Source organism: Podarcis filfolensis (assembly GCF_964270895.1).
Source record: "Podarcis filfolensis genome assembly, chromosome: 9".
In the NCBI taxonomy this organism is placed as follows: Eukaryota; Metazoa; Chordata; class Lepidosauria; order Squamata; family Lacertidae; genus Podarcis; species Podarcis filfolensis.
This window is the reverse complement of record NC_139610.1, coordinates 7,276,266-7,291,692: the sequence shown is the minus strand read 5'-3', so window position 1 is coordinate 7,291,692 and position 15,427 is coordinate 7,276,266. Positions and strand designations below refer to the sequence as shown.

General features: G+C 44.3%; 1 protein-coding gene across 4 annotated transcripts in view; it reads left to right on the top strand.

Moving 5' to 3' along the window:
• LDB2 (LIM domain binding 2) overlaps positions 1 to 15,427 on the top strand; it is a 226,438-nt gene that overhangs the window by 89,960 nt on the left and 121,051 nt on the right. For 3 of the 4 annotated variants that reach the window (XM_083630690.1, XM_083630691.1, XM_083630693.1), the window contains exon 2: positions 1,053 to 1,155. In XM_083630690.1, coding sequence (XP_083486816.1) covers positions 1,053 to 1,155 — 103 coding nt within the window. Of the gene's footprint in view, positions 1 to 1,052; positions 1,163 to 15,427 lie in introns of all 4 variants that reach the window. The other variant, XM_083630692.1, reaches the window with a different exon arrangement.

Sequence of the window (15,427 nt, the reverse complement as noted above, 5' to 3'; positions counted from 1 at the left end):
AGGAATTATTTCACTGTGGCTGTCTTCTAAGATGGAAGTGAAATTCACAAAGGGAAATAATTGTCTGGAAATAATTTTTTTCTGAAGGGTGTGTGTGTGTCATTAACATTCTTTTCTCAAGGGGGCCAATTAGTAGGGAAAATCACTGAATTTGGGATTCTAATCTTGAGATTATCATTGTAATTTTCATTGTTTTTAAGGGACGGTGGGGTGGTTAGGTCTTGCAGAAATATGTGGTTGATAGTGGTAGCGATAAATAATTATTATTATTAATAATAATAATTATTTACTAGTAGTGATAAATAATAACTGTGGGGGGGTTATTTTGTTTGTTTGATACTATGTTATATATTTTTGTGTTTTTATATTGTATAATCGCCCTGTGACCCTCGGATGAAGGGCACTATAGAAATTTAATAAATAAAAAGAAATAATATTACTTACGATGCAGATAACACCATTTAAAGTGTTATTACAGTGTTAGTGCAGTGCTTATTCTAGTGTGATTTTACATTGTTCGGTGGCAGATTATTTATAAATGTAAAAATAAATAAAAGTTAAAAGTTTTTTTTAAAATAAATAAATAAATTACTTAGCAACCTTACCTTATGCACCACAGGAACAGATTGTAGGGACAAAGTGATATGGTAGTATTGATGGTGTGAGGTAATTTTTGTGGAAATGGCAGCCAAGGCTGACCACTTGTCATACAGTTTTTACAATCCTGGGCAAAACACTATGTGACCAGGCTTAGCCAAAAATTAAGCCAAACTTTGAAGTTGAGGGATGCCAAAAATTGGTTGAGTTTGTGTCTTAAATTGTGTTTTGATTTAATGCAGAATTGCTGTTTTACGGAAGGTGCTTATTTCTACACGTTTGCAAATGAGATTCTTATTTTCAATACCCAGCTATACTGAATTACTGACAGTAGTTTTTCATAATTTTCCTTTGCTGAGAATATATTTTAAAAAGAAAGTGCACTTGAAGGGGGAAAAAGAAGGCAGATTACAACTGATTTCTTTCTGTTAAAAGAATGATTTCTTCCCTCATAGGACAGTGACAACCTCTGGTGGGATGCCTTTGCAACGGAGTTTTTTGAAGATGATGCAACCTTAACTCTTTCATTTTGTTTGGAAGATGGACCAAAGCGATACAGTAAGAGGCAAATGCATTATAATGTTCACTTTTGCTTCGTTGTATTTATACAGTCTCAGAGGGCAGCTGAAGCATGCCACTGTCATGACACTCTTTCAGTGTGTATCGAGTTGCAAATAATAGCTTGCCGTGGAGAAGAGCATTAGACTTCAGCTTTAGACTTCAACGTTTTTTGCTCAGCTACGAAGCTAACTTGGGAAAGTCACTTGCTCTTAAACGGTGTCACAGATTTGAGAATAAAATGAAACAACCCCTTGGAGGATCGGTGGGATACAGACGGAACTTTTTGCTCAGAAAAATAGGCATTTTGAAATACATACTCATGCTCTGATCGTCATCTGGGGCCATGTGCTAAATCCTCTGGATTGCCTTGCTGACCACGGCCTATTGCTATGCTGATAAAGACCTGGTTGTTGTTGTTTTATTTACATCTTTAGTTAGTTTTAAGATTTTGCTGTCTCAGTCCTTTGTTAGTTTTGTGCTGCTGAATTTTCTTAATGGATATTGTCAATTTCTTAATTTGAATATCTACTGGATTTAATTTTGAGTCTCTTTAGAGAAATGGGTATGATAGAAAATTTTAAAATAAGCCTTTCTTCTCTCTCTCTCTCTTTGGGGGAGGATGGGGCACTGTGCTAGGGAGATGTTTGATTAAACGGTTACCTGGGAATGATTGAGCATAGAATACCATACCCTCCAACATTCCTCAGGTGGAAATAAGGACATTTCTCACTCTCCTGCAACTGACCCTCCTCAACCCCCCATTTTTGCCCCCCCAGCACAACATTTCCTATTGGAAGAAGGGGGGGTCCACCAACAGGATATGGCACCCCCCCTCCACCATCCTGAGAAAACATATAACAAATATGTTATTGATGGTACAAGAAGGTAGAACCCCTGAGTGAGGGGTGGCGAACCTGTGACCCCCTTGTTTGACTACAACTCCCATCATCCTTGACCATTGACTGTGCTGGATGGAGATGATGGTGGGTTGAAGGGCATTTGAAGAGCACCCTGTTGGCTACCCCTGCTCTAAATTCGGGTCAACAGATGCCCCCACCATCAACAGATGTTGCTGGAATAATTGACCTCAAAGCAGGGAATTATGGGATATAATAATAATGAATAAATGTAACTGATATAAGTAGTTATGGAAGGGAAGGATACAATTAGTAGCTCTTGTAAGGCATAATTGGTTAACATTTTTGTTGCATTTGAATCACCAAACAAACAGAGCCATAATTATGGGCATATTAAATACGATTTGCTTAACTATACATTTGTATATAAAACACACAAACATAAGTAAAATAATATTTCTTCTTTAAAAAAAGAACAAGAACACGGAACCATCCACTGGCATTGTCGGTCCTCGTCTGAATTGAGCTTCCCCAGTTAAGGAGAAAACAAAAGCTGTACAAATCACAACAACAATTTGTTCTTAGATCACCAGCTCTCAAGGGGGTCTTGCAATTATTTCATCTTTCAGTCAGGGCTTTGGTTTACAGGCTTGCTCTGTTTTGAACTCTCCACATTTAGCAGACAGCACAGTCATTAGAAATTAGTTGTGGCGACAGGAATCTTTTTTACTCTTTGACAAATTCTGCCGTATGTAGCGGCCCTGTTTTGCAGAAGCACAGCCCTGTCCAATCTAACTGGACATTAATTGCTTTTTTACTGATATATCTTTGCCTCTTAGACTGATAATACAACTAGCAAATTTGATATCTGACAAGTTGACTCAACCTAATTGGGACAGATCAGCCACTACCAGTTTTGCTGGAGGCTGTAATTTGAAGGTCTGTACAGTTATCACTTGCTTTGAAACGCGAGAAATAGTAATTCTGTCAACAATAATCCTTTAAATGGTGTTCATAGTAGCTTTTCCTTTGCTCCTCCGGAAAGAGGCACCACTTGTCAAATAAACACCCAGAGATAACTGATAAAATGAATTAAATGTGTGTGGGTGATGCAGTGACAGCCAGTCACTACAAGAAATGTAAGAATCTTCTAAGATGTTGAACTCAAAACATGAAGGTGTTGCAGGTGGGAGAGAGGGAGAGAAAAGAAACGGGGATTGTTCCGACTGAATGTGTTGGAAAGTATTTGCTGCATGGCTTTGTAAGTTTTTAATCTGCCTTGTTTCATGATGATGTGAATCAGTTAAATACTTAAGTCATAGCAACAGAGCGACTCTGGCACTGCTGCCCAGACTTACTGCACAGATGGGCTGTTCTTCCACCCAGCTCAGGCAGCCTTTGCTAGCACTTGGGGGCCAGGCACCCCTCGACCCCTAAATGCACCTGCCCTAGATGCAGGCAGGCACAAGCGACCACTTGTAGTAGCTATCACAAATCTCTGATATGGGAAAAGGAGGGAGAGCTTCACTGGATCCAGCGGCGGAGCAAGCTGATCGGACCCCTGGGGTGGCGCATGTGCCCTGCGCCCAGGGGTGGGGTCAGCTGCCTGCGGGGCCAGCCAGGGCAGGACGCTCTGTGGGGCCTCCGAGGCGTCTGCCTGTCTCCTCCCACTCAGCCGCCCTACAGCTGAGGGGGAGGCGGCGGGCAGACCGTTTGGGGCAGCGCAGAACCTGCAGGTGCCCAAGCCACTGTGTCACTCCCAGGTGTGCTGGTCCCGGGGAGTTACCGTGCGGCGTGGTCCAAGTCCAGTCCGAGGTTAAGGGTGTGGTATGGAGGCTGAAGCAGGGTCCAAGGCAAGGAGTCAGGTGAGGTCAGGAACTCTGGCAGAAGAGCAGGGCAGGGTGCCAGCAGGAACAGGTTGCCAACAAGGTTGCTCCCGCAACCTGGGACTAGGCTGACCGGCTTTTATCTGCCCTGAGGCACAGGGCGGCCTCTGTCCACAGGTGACTCTCCTCTCCTGGCCTGGAGGCGAGCACTCCTCCTGCGGGAACTTAGTTCCCTCCGCCTCTCTGCCCTGAGCCTCTGCAGCTCAGGAGAGGCTGGAGGGTTACTGGACCCAGAGGCAACCTCACCTTCCCCTGACAGGGCTGGGAGAGGAGCACCTGCAGGCAATGGGTCCTCCATCACCTCAGGAGCCAGAGCAGACTCAGCTGATGCCTGCACCTGAGGATCCAGCACAGGTGAGGACCCTTCAGGTTCAAGTCCCAGCCTTGGCTCAGCTGGTCCTGGAGGCGGGGACTCCTGTGCAGGCTGGGATTCCTCAGGTTCAGCCTCTGAATCAGATTCCCAGGCCATCACACCAGGAGAGACACGTGGCTCAGGTGTGCTGCAGGCCCCGTGGTGAGTGTTGCCTGGCATTTTGTCACCCCCCTCAGTGATGACACCCAGGGCGGACCGTCCCCACCACACCCCCTTCCTATGCCCCTGACTGGATCCTAAGCTGGACCTGCTAATAATAATAATAATAATAATAATTATTATTATTATTATTATTATTATTATTTATATCCCGCCCTCCCCAGCCAAAGCCGAGCTCAGAGTGGCTAACAACAGTAAAATAATACAGCATTCTAAAATCAATTCATTATAAAATCAGTTCAAATCGGATTAATGGCAACCATTGGGCTAGCGTTCTATGAGTATTACCAAAGGAGGTGGTCAGGCTGTGCCTTGGCCAAAAGCCTGGTGGAACAGCTCTGTCTTGCAGGCCCTGCGGAAAGATGTCGAGTCCCGCAGGGCAGTGGCGTAGCGTGGGGGGTGCAGGGGGGCCGGCCGCACCGGGCGCAACACCTGGGGGTTAGGGTTAGGGGGCGCAAATCCACGGGTTAGGGGGCACAAATTACTTGCCTTGCCCCGGGTGCTGACAACCCACGCTACGCCACTACCACAGGGCCCTAGTTTCTTGTGACAGAGAGTTTCACCAGATCGGGACCACAGCTGAAAAAGCCCAGGCTCTGGTTGAGGCCAGCCTAATCTCTCTGTGGCCTGGGACCTCCAAGATGTTTTTGTTTGAAGATCGTAAGTTCCTCTGTGGGACATACCAGGAGAGGTGGTCCCGTAGGTACGAGGGTCCTAGGCCGTATAGGGCTTTAAAGGTTAAAACCAGTACCTTAAACCTGATCCTGTATTCCACCGGGAGCCAGTGCACTGGGTGAATGTGATCCTGCAGCGAGGACCCCGTAAGGAGTCTTGCTGCGGCATTCTGCACCCGCTGGAGTTTCTGGGTCAGTCTCAAGGGCAGCCCCACGTAGAGCGAGTTACAATAATTCAGTCTGGAGGTGACCGTCGCGTGGATCACAGTGGCTAGGTCAGGGCGAGAGAGGTAAGGAGCCAACTGCTTAGCTTGGTGGAGGTGAAAAACAAGTTCTGGGGACTCAATCTGGGCTTATTTTCTGGCCCAGTCTGAGAACTGGAGTGGCAAAATGACAAGGTTTTCAGGGGGCCCTCCTGCCCTGGGGGATATGAATGGCAGGGTTGCAGACAGAATATGGGGGGGCCACCACCCCATTAAGTCCTGATACTGCCTTGACAGAATTAGGACTGCATCTTAACTTGTCAGTGGATAAAAACATTTTTATTTTTACAATTTAAATCAGGTTTTTTTTAAAAAAATATATAGTACATATTTAAAAAGGAACCATGGAGAAAAATATCATGCTGTTTGGTTAAGCATTATAAACACTACAAGAACTCATGTATTGTATTTAGCATTGTGGAGTTTCTATGGGTACTAGAACCTAAGAGATTCCATTCTCTATATCACCAGCACCTAGATCTTGTATGTTATGGCCTTCAACTATCAGAGCTCCGCAAAATACATAGTTCTCAAATTGTGATTTATTTATTTTTTTAAATGCCTCTGCAAATGTAAAGCAAAGACATTTATTTTCCATCTTCTCCACAAACACAGTTTTGCTCAGGAACTACTAGTCCAGCGCTCCAGTAATCTAATTATTAATTTATATATGACTTAAGGCCAAAATAAGCTTATTTATTCACCAAATTCCATATAGGACTTCCAAATAGGGGCATGTAGGATTGCAGCCTTAGTTGTCATGTTTGTGATCTCAGTTAGTAAAAAGGTAAAGGTAAAGGGACCCCTGACCATTAGGTCCAGTCGTGACCGACTCTGGGGTTGTGGCGGTCATCTCGCTTTATAAATACAGGGAGAGCGAGATCTGTCCATTTCTAAGCAGACCACACAAACCTACCTTCTACACAAACACATACACCATTCATGGCCCCTGAAGGACCAGTTGTGCAGCCTAGGAGTCATTTTGGACTCACAGCTGTCCATGGAGGCGCAGGTCAATTCTGTGCCCAGGGCAGCTGTCTACCAGCTCCATCTGGTATACCGGCTGAGACCCTACCTGCCCGCAGACTGTCTCGCCAGAGTGTTGCATTGTCTGGTTATCTCCTGCTTGGACTACTGCAATGCGCTCTATGTAGAGCTACCTTTGAAGGTGACTTGGAAACTACAACTAATCTAGAATGTGGCAGATAGACTGGTAACTGGAAGTAGACACCAGTGGCTCCCGGTACGTTTCCAAGCACAATTCAAAGTGTTGGTGCTGACCTTTAAAGCCCTAAATGGCCTTGGCCCAGTATACCTGAAGGAGTGTCTCAACCCTATCATTCAGCCCAGACACTGAGGTCCAGCTCTGAGGGCCTTCTGGCGGTTCCCTCCCTGCAAGAAGTGAGGTTACAGGGTACCAGGCAGAGGGCCTTCTCGGTAGTGGTGCCCGCCCTGTGGAACGCCCTCCCACCAGATGTCAAGGAAATAAATAACTATCTGACTTTTAGGAGACATCTAAAGACAACCCTGTTTAGGGAAGTTTTTTATGTCTAATGATTTACAATTTTTTATGTGCTATAAGCCACCTAGAGTGGCTGGGGAAACCCAGCCAGATGTGCGGGGTATAAACATCATCATCATCATTACTTCTCTCTCTCTCTCTCTCTCTCTCTCTCTCTCTCTCTCACACACACACACACACACACACACACACAAGCACCAACTTGAGCAAAACAAAACCTTCAGAAAAGCTCCTCCATAGGTGAAGGGAGTGCCTGTTATCTCCTCCCCCCCATTAAAAAAAATTACAAGGACAACCCAACTGATGCCTGCCTTCAAGAAAATCTGAGACTGGGAGACTCAAATCTTGGGCACTGAATGTTGCACTTCGCTCTGCCATATATGTTCATTTAGATAGCTGACTAAAGGTGCAAGCCAAATCCTTTTTTGAGCTGGCATCAAGAACTGACCACTGCGCCAGCTGCCGTCTGGCACAATGGGTGGCCTCTCTCCCCCTCCCGCCTTTTCCATGCAGGGTTCGGATTGTGCCCAAACCCATCTCACCAATTCTTTTACCGACTTGCCTTCCCATGTGGACCTCCGTAAGTTGTCTCATTCGCATCTCATTGCAGAGGACTGCAAGGAATAAATTATCTTCCAATTTATCACCATCTATATCGGATCCCTTGAAGTTGATTTTTACTGCAAGCCACTGGAAAAGTGACTATTTCAATGCCTCGATTTATCCAAAAAATTGTTAGAAACAAAAGCCCCTCAACAATGGATACCCATATTTGCTTTCGGCAAAGCACTTCCTTCACAACTCCAGATTCTCCATGGTTAAATGGAAATAATAGTGATCCATTTTGGTGGATTGCTGGGATAAATGAGAAATTATCCCATGGCTTAGGCAATGTTTTCCTAAACAATAGATCTTAAATGTTAAATCATTGCCTAAACGCAATTTTACTTCATTTGTTGCACTCTGCTGGTTCAAAGAAATAATTATGTATGCAAAAAAGGACTGACGATAAGGTACAGAGAAGAAATCTGCAGTTATCCCAATAATAAAACATCATTTTTCATGGAAGAAAAACATGTTAAGAGTTTCCTAATCATTGTACAAGAGTAAATGCTAGACTCTGATCCACTGTTGACCAGGTCCTTTGTTTCTCAGAGACAAAATATTTCCAGAACAGATAAAAGAAGCAAGCTTGATTGACAGTCCTTAGCAGAGTCTCATCAGCTGCTGTGCTGACAGTGTATTGGCGTTCATTTTGCTGATGTGGTGAGGGCTGACAGGTGATTGACAGCCCAAGACTGTGGAGACGGGAAAAGATGAAGCATGCTCAGTAAGAATAATCTGCAGTGTTTGTGCAGCACTGCAGAGAAGGAGAACTGGGAAGGTAGCAATTTCAGAGCCAGTTGGCAGAACACAACACATGCCCACAAGTGCTGAGAATGAGAGTTTGCAAAGAATTTTCCCCCACCTCCCCTCGCAGTTGTGTTTTGTGATTTATATTTTATTGTAGGAACTATAGGTTATGTAACACTCTCAGCGAAACACAAACAAGATTAATAAATTGCTAACAATGATCTCCATAACAATTGCTGAGACATTTCTGATGCTGCTTCAACACATTGCAAGCGTTGCATCATTTTTTGTGATTGTTTTGACTGCGCTATTAATCCGTTTTCTGATTTCTGCCACATAAGCTTGAAATTGAAACTAGCCAGCAATTGGAATCAAAATTTGGATGTGATTTCCTTGTAAAGATGAGAATCCTGTTAAACAGATATGTGTCACACATGACTGCTAAGAATGTAATGTTTCTTAAAGCACAGAGATGCTAGTCTCGATGTTTTTCATGTCACGTTTTCATTGGTACTTAGAAAATTTGTAGAGCGACACCCCCTCAAAAAAATCTACCCCCCCCATCCACAGGTAGTTAATTGGAAGGTACATTTTATCAGTTTTCAGGGTGGAATTGAAATTTCTAGGATGATTTCAGAGAGACGTTCCTCCCATGGCAGCACATGGCAGCAGTTTCCTCCCTCTTTCTTCACTTTAAGCTGCTTTTAGAAGAAAAGAAAGAAAATCAAGTATTTTTGCCGCTGCCTGTTCTGCCTTTGGCAGCAGCCGGGTGTTTCTCGTCTGCTATTTCTGCCCTCAGATTGCCCCTGGGATGACACTATGTGATGTAGGGTTATTCTAGGGGCAGTCTGGCAAAGGGCCACTGGGCAGCCACCGCCATAAATAGCGGTAAAAATACTTTTCTTTTCTTTTCACAGTTTAAAGTGGGGGAAAAGAGACAGAGAAAACAACTGCTATGGTAAGTGCACCTCCCCAAGCCATTCAGGGAATTCCCGCACCCTAAGAATTCCACCAAGATTTCAAATAGTTACATTTTCAGAAACAAATGCTTTGTTTTATAGCGGATGGCTGTCAATTTCATAAGAGGGAGTGTAATGTACTTTGCATAGGATACCCAATCATTTAGCTACAAGTCGATCAGGGCATTCAAGTGAAATATATTTTCCAGTCTTATCCCTTGTATTATTATTATTATTATTATTATTATTATTATTATTATTATTATGTGTGTGGCAAGACACAGGAGCAGTTTAATGTATTCGGGTCTCAAAGCACATTCTCAATAGTACCAAAACAGCATGCTTGCTCTTTTCTGCTGCCATGAATGTGCAGATTGTGGTCGTGTCCAAGGGAAGGGTATTTTTAAGTTTCCCTACACAAGCCCCATATATAAATAGCTGGGAGAAGCAACTGCGCCCTTGCATTGCTCCCATTCATTTCAAATTTGTGTCTTTCATCAGTTTTTGTTTTCAAAGGAATGTGTGAAACCTACCCTTTTATTTCCTTGACTAATGGCTGCATCATCACAAAGATCTATATTGGCTCCCAGTACGTTTCTGAGCACAATTCAAAGTGTTGGTGCTGACCTTTAAAGCCCTAAACAGCCTCGGTCCAGTATACCTGAAGGAGCGTCTCCACCCCCATCGTTCTACCCGGACACTGAGGTCCAGCGCCGAGGGCCTTCTGGCGGTTCCCTCACTGCGAGAAGTAAAGTTACAGGGAACCAGGCAGAGGGCCTTCTTGGTAGTGGCACCCGCCCTGCGGAACGCCCTCCCACCAGATGTCAAAGAGAAAAACAACTACCAGATTTTTAGAAGACATCTGAAGGCAGCCCTGTTTAGAGAAGCTTTTAATGTTTAACAGACCATTGTATTTTAATATTTTGTTGGAAGCTGCCCAGAGTGGCTGGGGAAACCCAGCCAGATGGGCGGGGTATAAATAATAAATTATTATTTTCCAAAGATGGAAAGTACAAGATATACCAACTATTCAGGAGTGGCAGGCGAAGTTGACAGAATATGCAGAACTTGCCAAACTGTCAGGGACGATCCGGGGCCAGGGAGATCAAAGATACCAAAATAACTGGAGTAAATTTATTGAATATTTAAAGAAGAATTGTAAAGAGGTCAAGACACTAGCAGGACTGACATAATACCTCCAATGTATAATAGTACTAATATGAGAATGATGTGCGTGATGGAAAGAGGATAAATATACCAGTTGTGGGGAGGGAGGGGGGTCGCGACTCGGCAGAGTCAAAGGGAATATATTGCAATTTGTTGGAAAAGAATATGTAAGGAAAACAATAAAAATTCACTTGGCAAACAAATAATAAATTATTATTATTATAAAGTGGCCCCATGCATTGTTCATGAGGAAGAAGCAGATGTTACACTTCCATTAGGGTGGGATTTTCCCCAGTTCCTCAAATAATTATTAGTGCCCATTCTTCTCATTTCATGGACAGACACTTATTTTATTCCCCCCCCCAAAAAAACCACCCCTGTACATATGCCCCTCCAAATAAACATAAAATAAAAACAGCTGTGGGGGAAAACAACTTAATTGTGAGTGGTTTCTTATTTAAGGCACTGACACCTACAGGTTAGCTATTGCACCAAAGAATCAACTAGTAACTGGGGTACTGCATAAAATTATCACCCATGTTTCTTCCCATGGTAGTGCTTAAACTCAAATCTTTTCCGCAACTGCAACCAGGCACCTTGCTGCTGTTTGAAACTGCCCGCTCACAGATTTCTTCTAGCTCCAAACCCATTTTTTCTTAATGTATACATGCACATTAATCCTGGGAAATGCAGATGGTTGCCTTCAGCGCAAAGACTGGGACTCCCCTGGCAAGGCATATTCTGGGATTTCCAAAGATCGCATGCCAGCAGCCATCGTTCTTGCTTTTTGTACCTGCTTCCATTGTTGGACAAAACCATTTCAAGTCTCTGCCACTCATTTTCTGTCCCTGTTACATGACAAAACTGTTATCTGACATTCCTTGCATAATTTTCTAGACAGAAATTGCATTTGCCAGAAGTAATAAATTGCTACTGTTTCCAGGGATAGGCTCGTGCCTATTCCTTTTCATTTCAGCAAAGTCCCAATAATTAAACATCACTCAATAATTACTACATGGCAGAATAATTCCTCCTTTTCTACTTTTTGAGGCTATTTTCTTTGTGTTCCTACTTATCCTCACCCCCCCCCCTATTTTTTGCCATGTTTTGAGATAATTGCTGTGCAGTCTGTGTTATGTGTTGCATGCATAAAGCTGGAGTCTTTGAAAGCCGTAAAAAAGAAAAGCTGAGTTTTCTTGACCCCTTGCTGTTTTAGCAGTTGCCTCTTGTAGTAATCGTATCACAAATCCATCTATAGTGTTTATTTGTTTGAAACATACTGCTAGATCCTTCCAACCAACAAAATCTAAGTGTGCCAGGGCATTAGGAAAGAATTACGGGTGATTGTCTAGCTGTTCCGATTCCCACATTGGCTCCTGGTATCGTGTTTTCTAGCTGGCAGCGAACCCCATCATTTGCCCTTGAACGGGTACACAGTGCTTGCCCAACTCCTTCCCCTTAAGGCATTCTCTAGGTTATACATGAATTAATGAGCCTAAAGTTGCTGTATGCTGTGAGTGCACATGTTCAGAGGGATTGGTTGAATGATGGGCAAGACCATGAACTTAATGGAAGAAATAGCTAGGCTGCCACTTTTCCAATCAAATTATGCTAATAGGACTCAGCAAGGACTGATGTCTTGGGATGGGGAAGGCTGGAGTTGGGAACAAGCTGCCTGCTGTGTATACCCAAGGCAATAGTCCCCTTAATCCCTTCTGGCTACGGAAGGAATCTTGCTACTGAAGGAGCTAAAACTGGGCTATTCTTGGCTTGAAGAAGCTGGGCTCATAGTCACCAGTTGTGTGCAGGGAGTAAGAGCAAAACGGTAAATTAAAAGTCTCCACTTCCCTCAGCGGGTGGCGCTGTGGTCTAAACCACAGAGCCTAGATCTTGCAGATTGGAAGGTCAGCGGTTCGAATCCCCGCAACGGGGTGAGCTCCCGTTGCTCGGTCCCTGCTCCTGCCAACCTAGCAGTTCGAAAGCACGTCAAAGTGCAAGTAGATAAATAGGTACCACACCGGCGGGAAGGTAAATGGCATTTCCATGCGCTTCTCTGGTTCGCTAGAAGTGGCTTAGTCATGCTGGTCACATGACCCGGAAGCTGTACGCCGGCTCCCTCGGCCAATAAAGCGAGATGAGCGCCGCAACCCCAGAGTCATCCGCGACTGGACCTTACGGTCGGGGTCCCTTTACCTTTACCTTTACCTTACTTCCCTCTTACAGGAGCAGCTTATGGCCTACATTGGTCATATACATGTGTGTATGTGTGTGTACTCTGTGTGTGTGTACACATACACAAATGTTATACACATACACAAACACAAATATCCTAAAATATACATACATACATACATTCTTCTTCTTCTTCTTCTTCTTCTTCTTCTTCTTCTTCTTCTTCTTCTTCTTCTTCTTCTTCTTCTTTATTGAATTTATTTATTGCCCTATAGATCTCAGGGCAGTTCACAACATAAAAATACAAGATAAAAACACAAAATAAACAACAACAACAATAACAAAACAAAGCAATATCTCCACCTTCCCACCCTCATACAGACATATGGATTGTATATTTATTTTAGTAAAGGAAATAATGTGTGTTCCAGTTTTTTGGAAGCAATATATATTGAAACTATTCAATAGAGGAGGGTGTTTCTCTCTCCAACACATCTTTTCCCTCACTCGGTTCACTATAATACCACAACTACACACATCCTTATCTCTGAAATACCACAGTATGTCATTGCAGCGACCAAGTGTCAAGATTCTAGTACTTGGATCGATTTCAGAGTTTAAATTTCAAGGAGAAAGCTAGGGTTGAATCAAGCCTAATGATAAAACAAAACAAAAACAAAAAACGCCTGACACAGTTTTCTCCACATCGAAAAGATGCTTGTCATTGCATTGAGCAGATATCCTTTGTTGAGCTTTATAGTTCTTTGGGGGAAAACAACTGTTTCAGTTTCCAATAAAGGGGGAATTCAGTTGGCACGGGGCAGGGAACATTTTTCAGCCCGAAGAACATGTTGCCTTGTGAGTAACTTCTGCCGTCTGAATGACAGCGATGGGCAGGGCACAGACAAATTTGGACAGAGCAATGGGTGTAGCTGTTGACTTTTGTACAAGAGGCTACATTGCAGCCGCATGTTTCAACTCTGCCCGCACCTCTGTCCAAGCAAATGAGAGGCATTCAAGAACACTTGCCAGCCTGGCAAACATATTCACGGAGGGTGCAGCACGAGGGGCCTCAGCCCACTATCAACATGTCAACTGTGTTCCTCCGATTTTGGCAGAGAATAGAGGCCAAAATTTCCAGGCACAATCCATCCTGGGCAAATTTGGTGTGGCCACAAAGCAGCAACTGGGGCAAATTTCCTCCCACATCTTGGCTCCTGTGGTGCCTCACGGGAGGGAGAGGAGGGGAGAAGTCTTTATAATGCCCCCCTTCAAGATTTGGGGGGTCATTTTGCCCCGCAAGCTTCCCACCCACCCACTCTTGGGTTAGAGCTGTCAGTGAGTGACCTGGGTCACTGGTTGACAGGGCAGGAAAGAATGTTCCCCCTCTCAACCTGATTGGCCCTCGTTGGGGCTGTTTTATAATAATTCTTATTAAGTTTTCAATTTCACATTTCAAAATAAATGTTTTACAAACATATCCAATGACTTCCCTTCTTCTCTTTCCAAGGTTCGTTTTATGTATCATACATTCCTGCATATTTTACTATAACCATTCAAATCAGTTTTCCACTTTTACATCCATCAAAAATTATTTACCCTGTTGAGTTTATCTGAACGCTGCCAGCGTTTTCAGCTGGGGCTTTTTCGCCTCAGTGAAACCTTCTGGCTGCCTTCTGTTAGGAGGAACAACGCAGTGTATGTATATGGGCAGAAATGGCACTGGGCATGTAGTGAAAGGGGGTGGCGGTTCACCATCCAGGGCCTGAGGGGAAGATTGGACATAGCATGACCCATGCTCAGGTTGGGGTCTCTGCCTGGCTGGAACCCTCACCCCGATGGCCCAGTGTGACTTTACCAGCTTGCACCATGACAGGGTTCAGCACTGGGTGACTCATGTGGAACAGATTTGGGGATGGTCCAACCCCAGCAGATCCCATTCCACCAGTAAGGGACAAATGGATGGTGGTCCTAAGGTAAAGGTAAAGGGACCCCTGACCATAAGGTCCAGTCATGACCGACTCTGGGGTTGCGGTGCTCATCTCGCTTTATTGGCCGAGGGAGCCAGCGTACAGCTTCCGGGTCATGTGGCCAGCATGACTAAGCCGCTTCTGGCAAACCAGAGCAGCGCACGGAAACGCAGTTTACCTTCCCGCCGGAGTGATACCTATTTATCTACTTGCACTTTGACATGCTTTCGAACTGCTAGGTGGGCAGGAGCAGGGACCGAGCAACAGGAGCTCACCCCATTGCGGGGATTCGAACCGCCGACCTTCTGATCGGCAAGTCCTAGGCTCTGTGGTTTAACCCACAGCGCCACCCTCCTTACCCTTCCTGCTACAGTCAATAAAGATTTGGCCTGAGTTTATCCCAACACCCTGGTGTTCTGTAGGGCCATTTGCTGCTCTGCTGGGTCATAGAATGAGCCTGCCAGAGCAACAGGAACTTACCTGTGAGAGAAAAATGTAGATGATTTCAAGCTCTTAATTTTCTTCCGAGTACAGTCGTACCTTGGAAGTTGAATGGAATCCGTTCGACTTCCAAAACGTTCAGAAGCCAAAGTGTGGCTTCTGATTGGCTGAAGGAAGCCCCTGCAGCCAATCGGATGCCACGGAAGCCCTGTTTCAGATATTCGGCTTCCAAAAAGCGTTCGCAAACTGGAACAATCACTTCTGGGTTTGCGGCGTTTGAGAGCCAAAACATCCGAGAACTAAGCTGTTCAAAAACCAAGGTACTATTGTACAGACATAAAATATGTACACAAACATCTTCCGGGAGTGAGGTTGTGTGTGTGTGTGTGTGTGTGTGTGTGTGTGTGTGTGTTTTCATTTATTGCTGATGTACTTAACCTGTTTTGTTTTATATATTTACACTGAAAATTAAT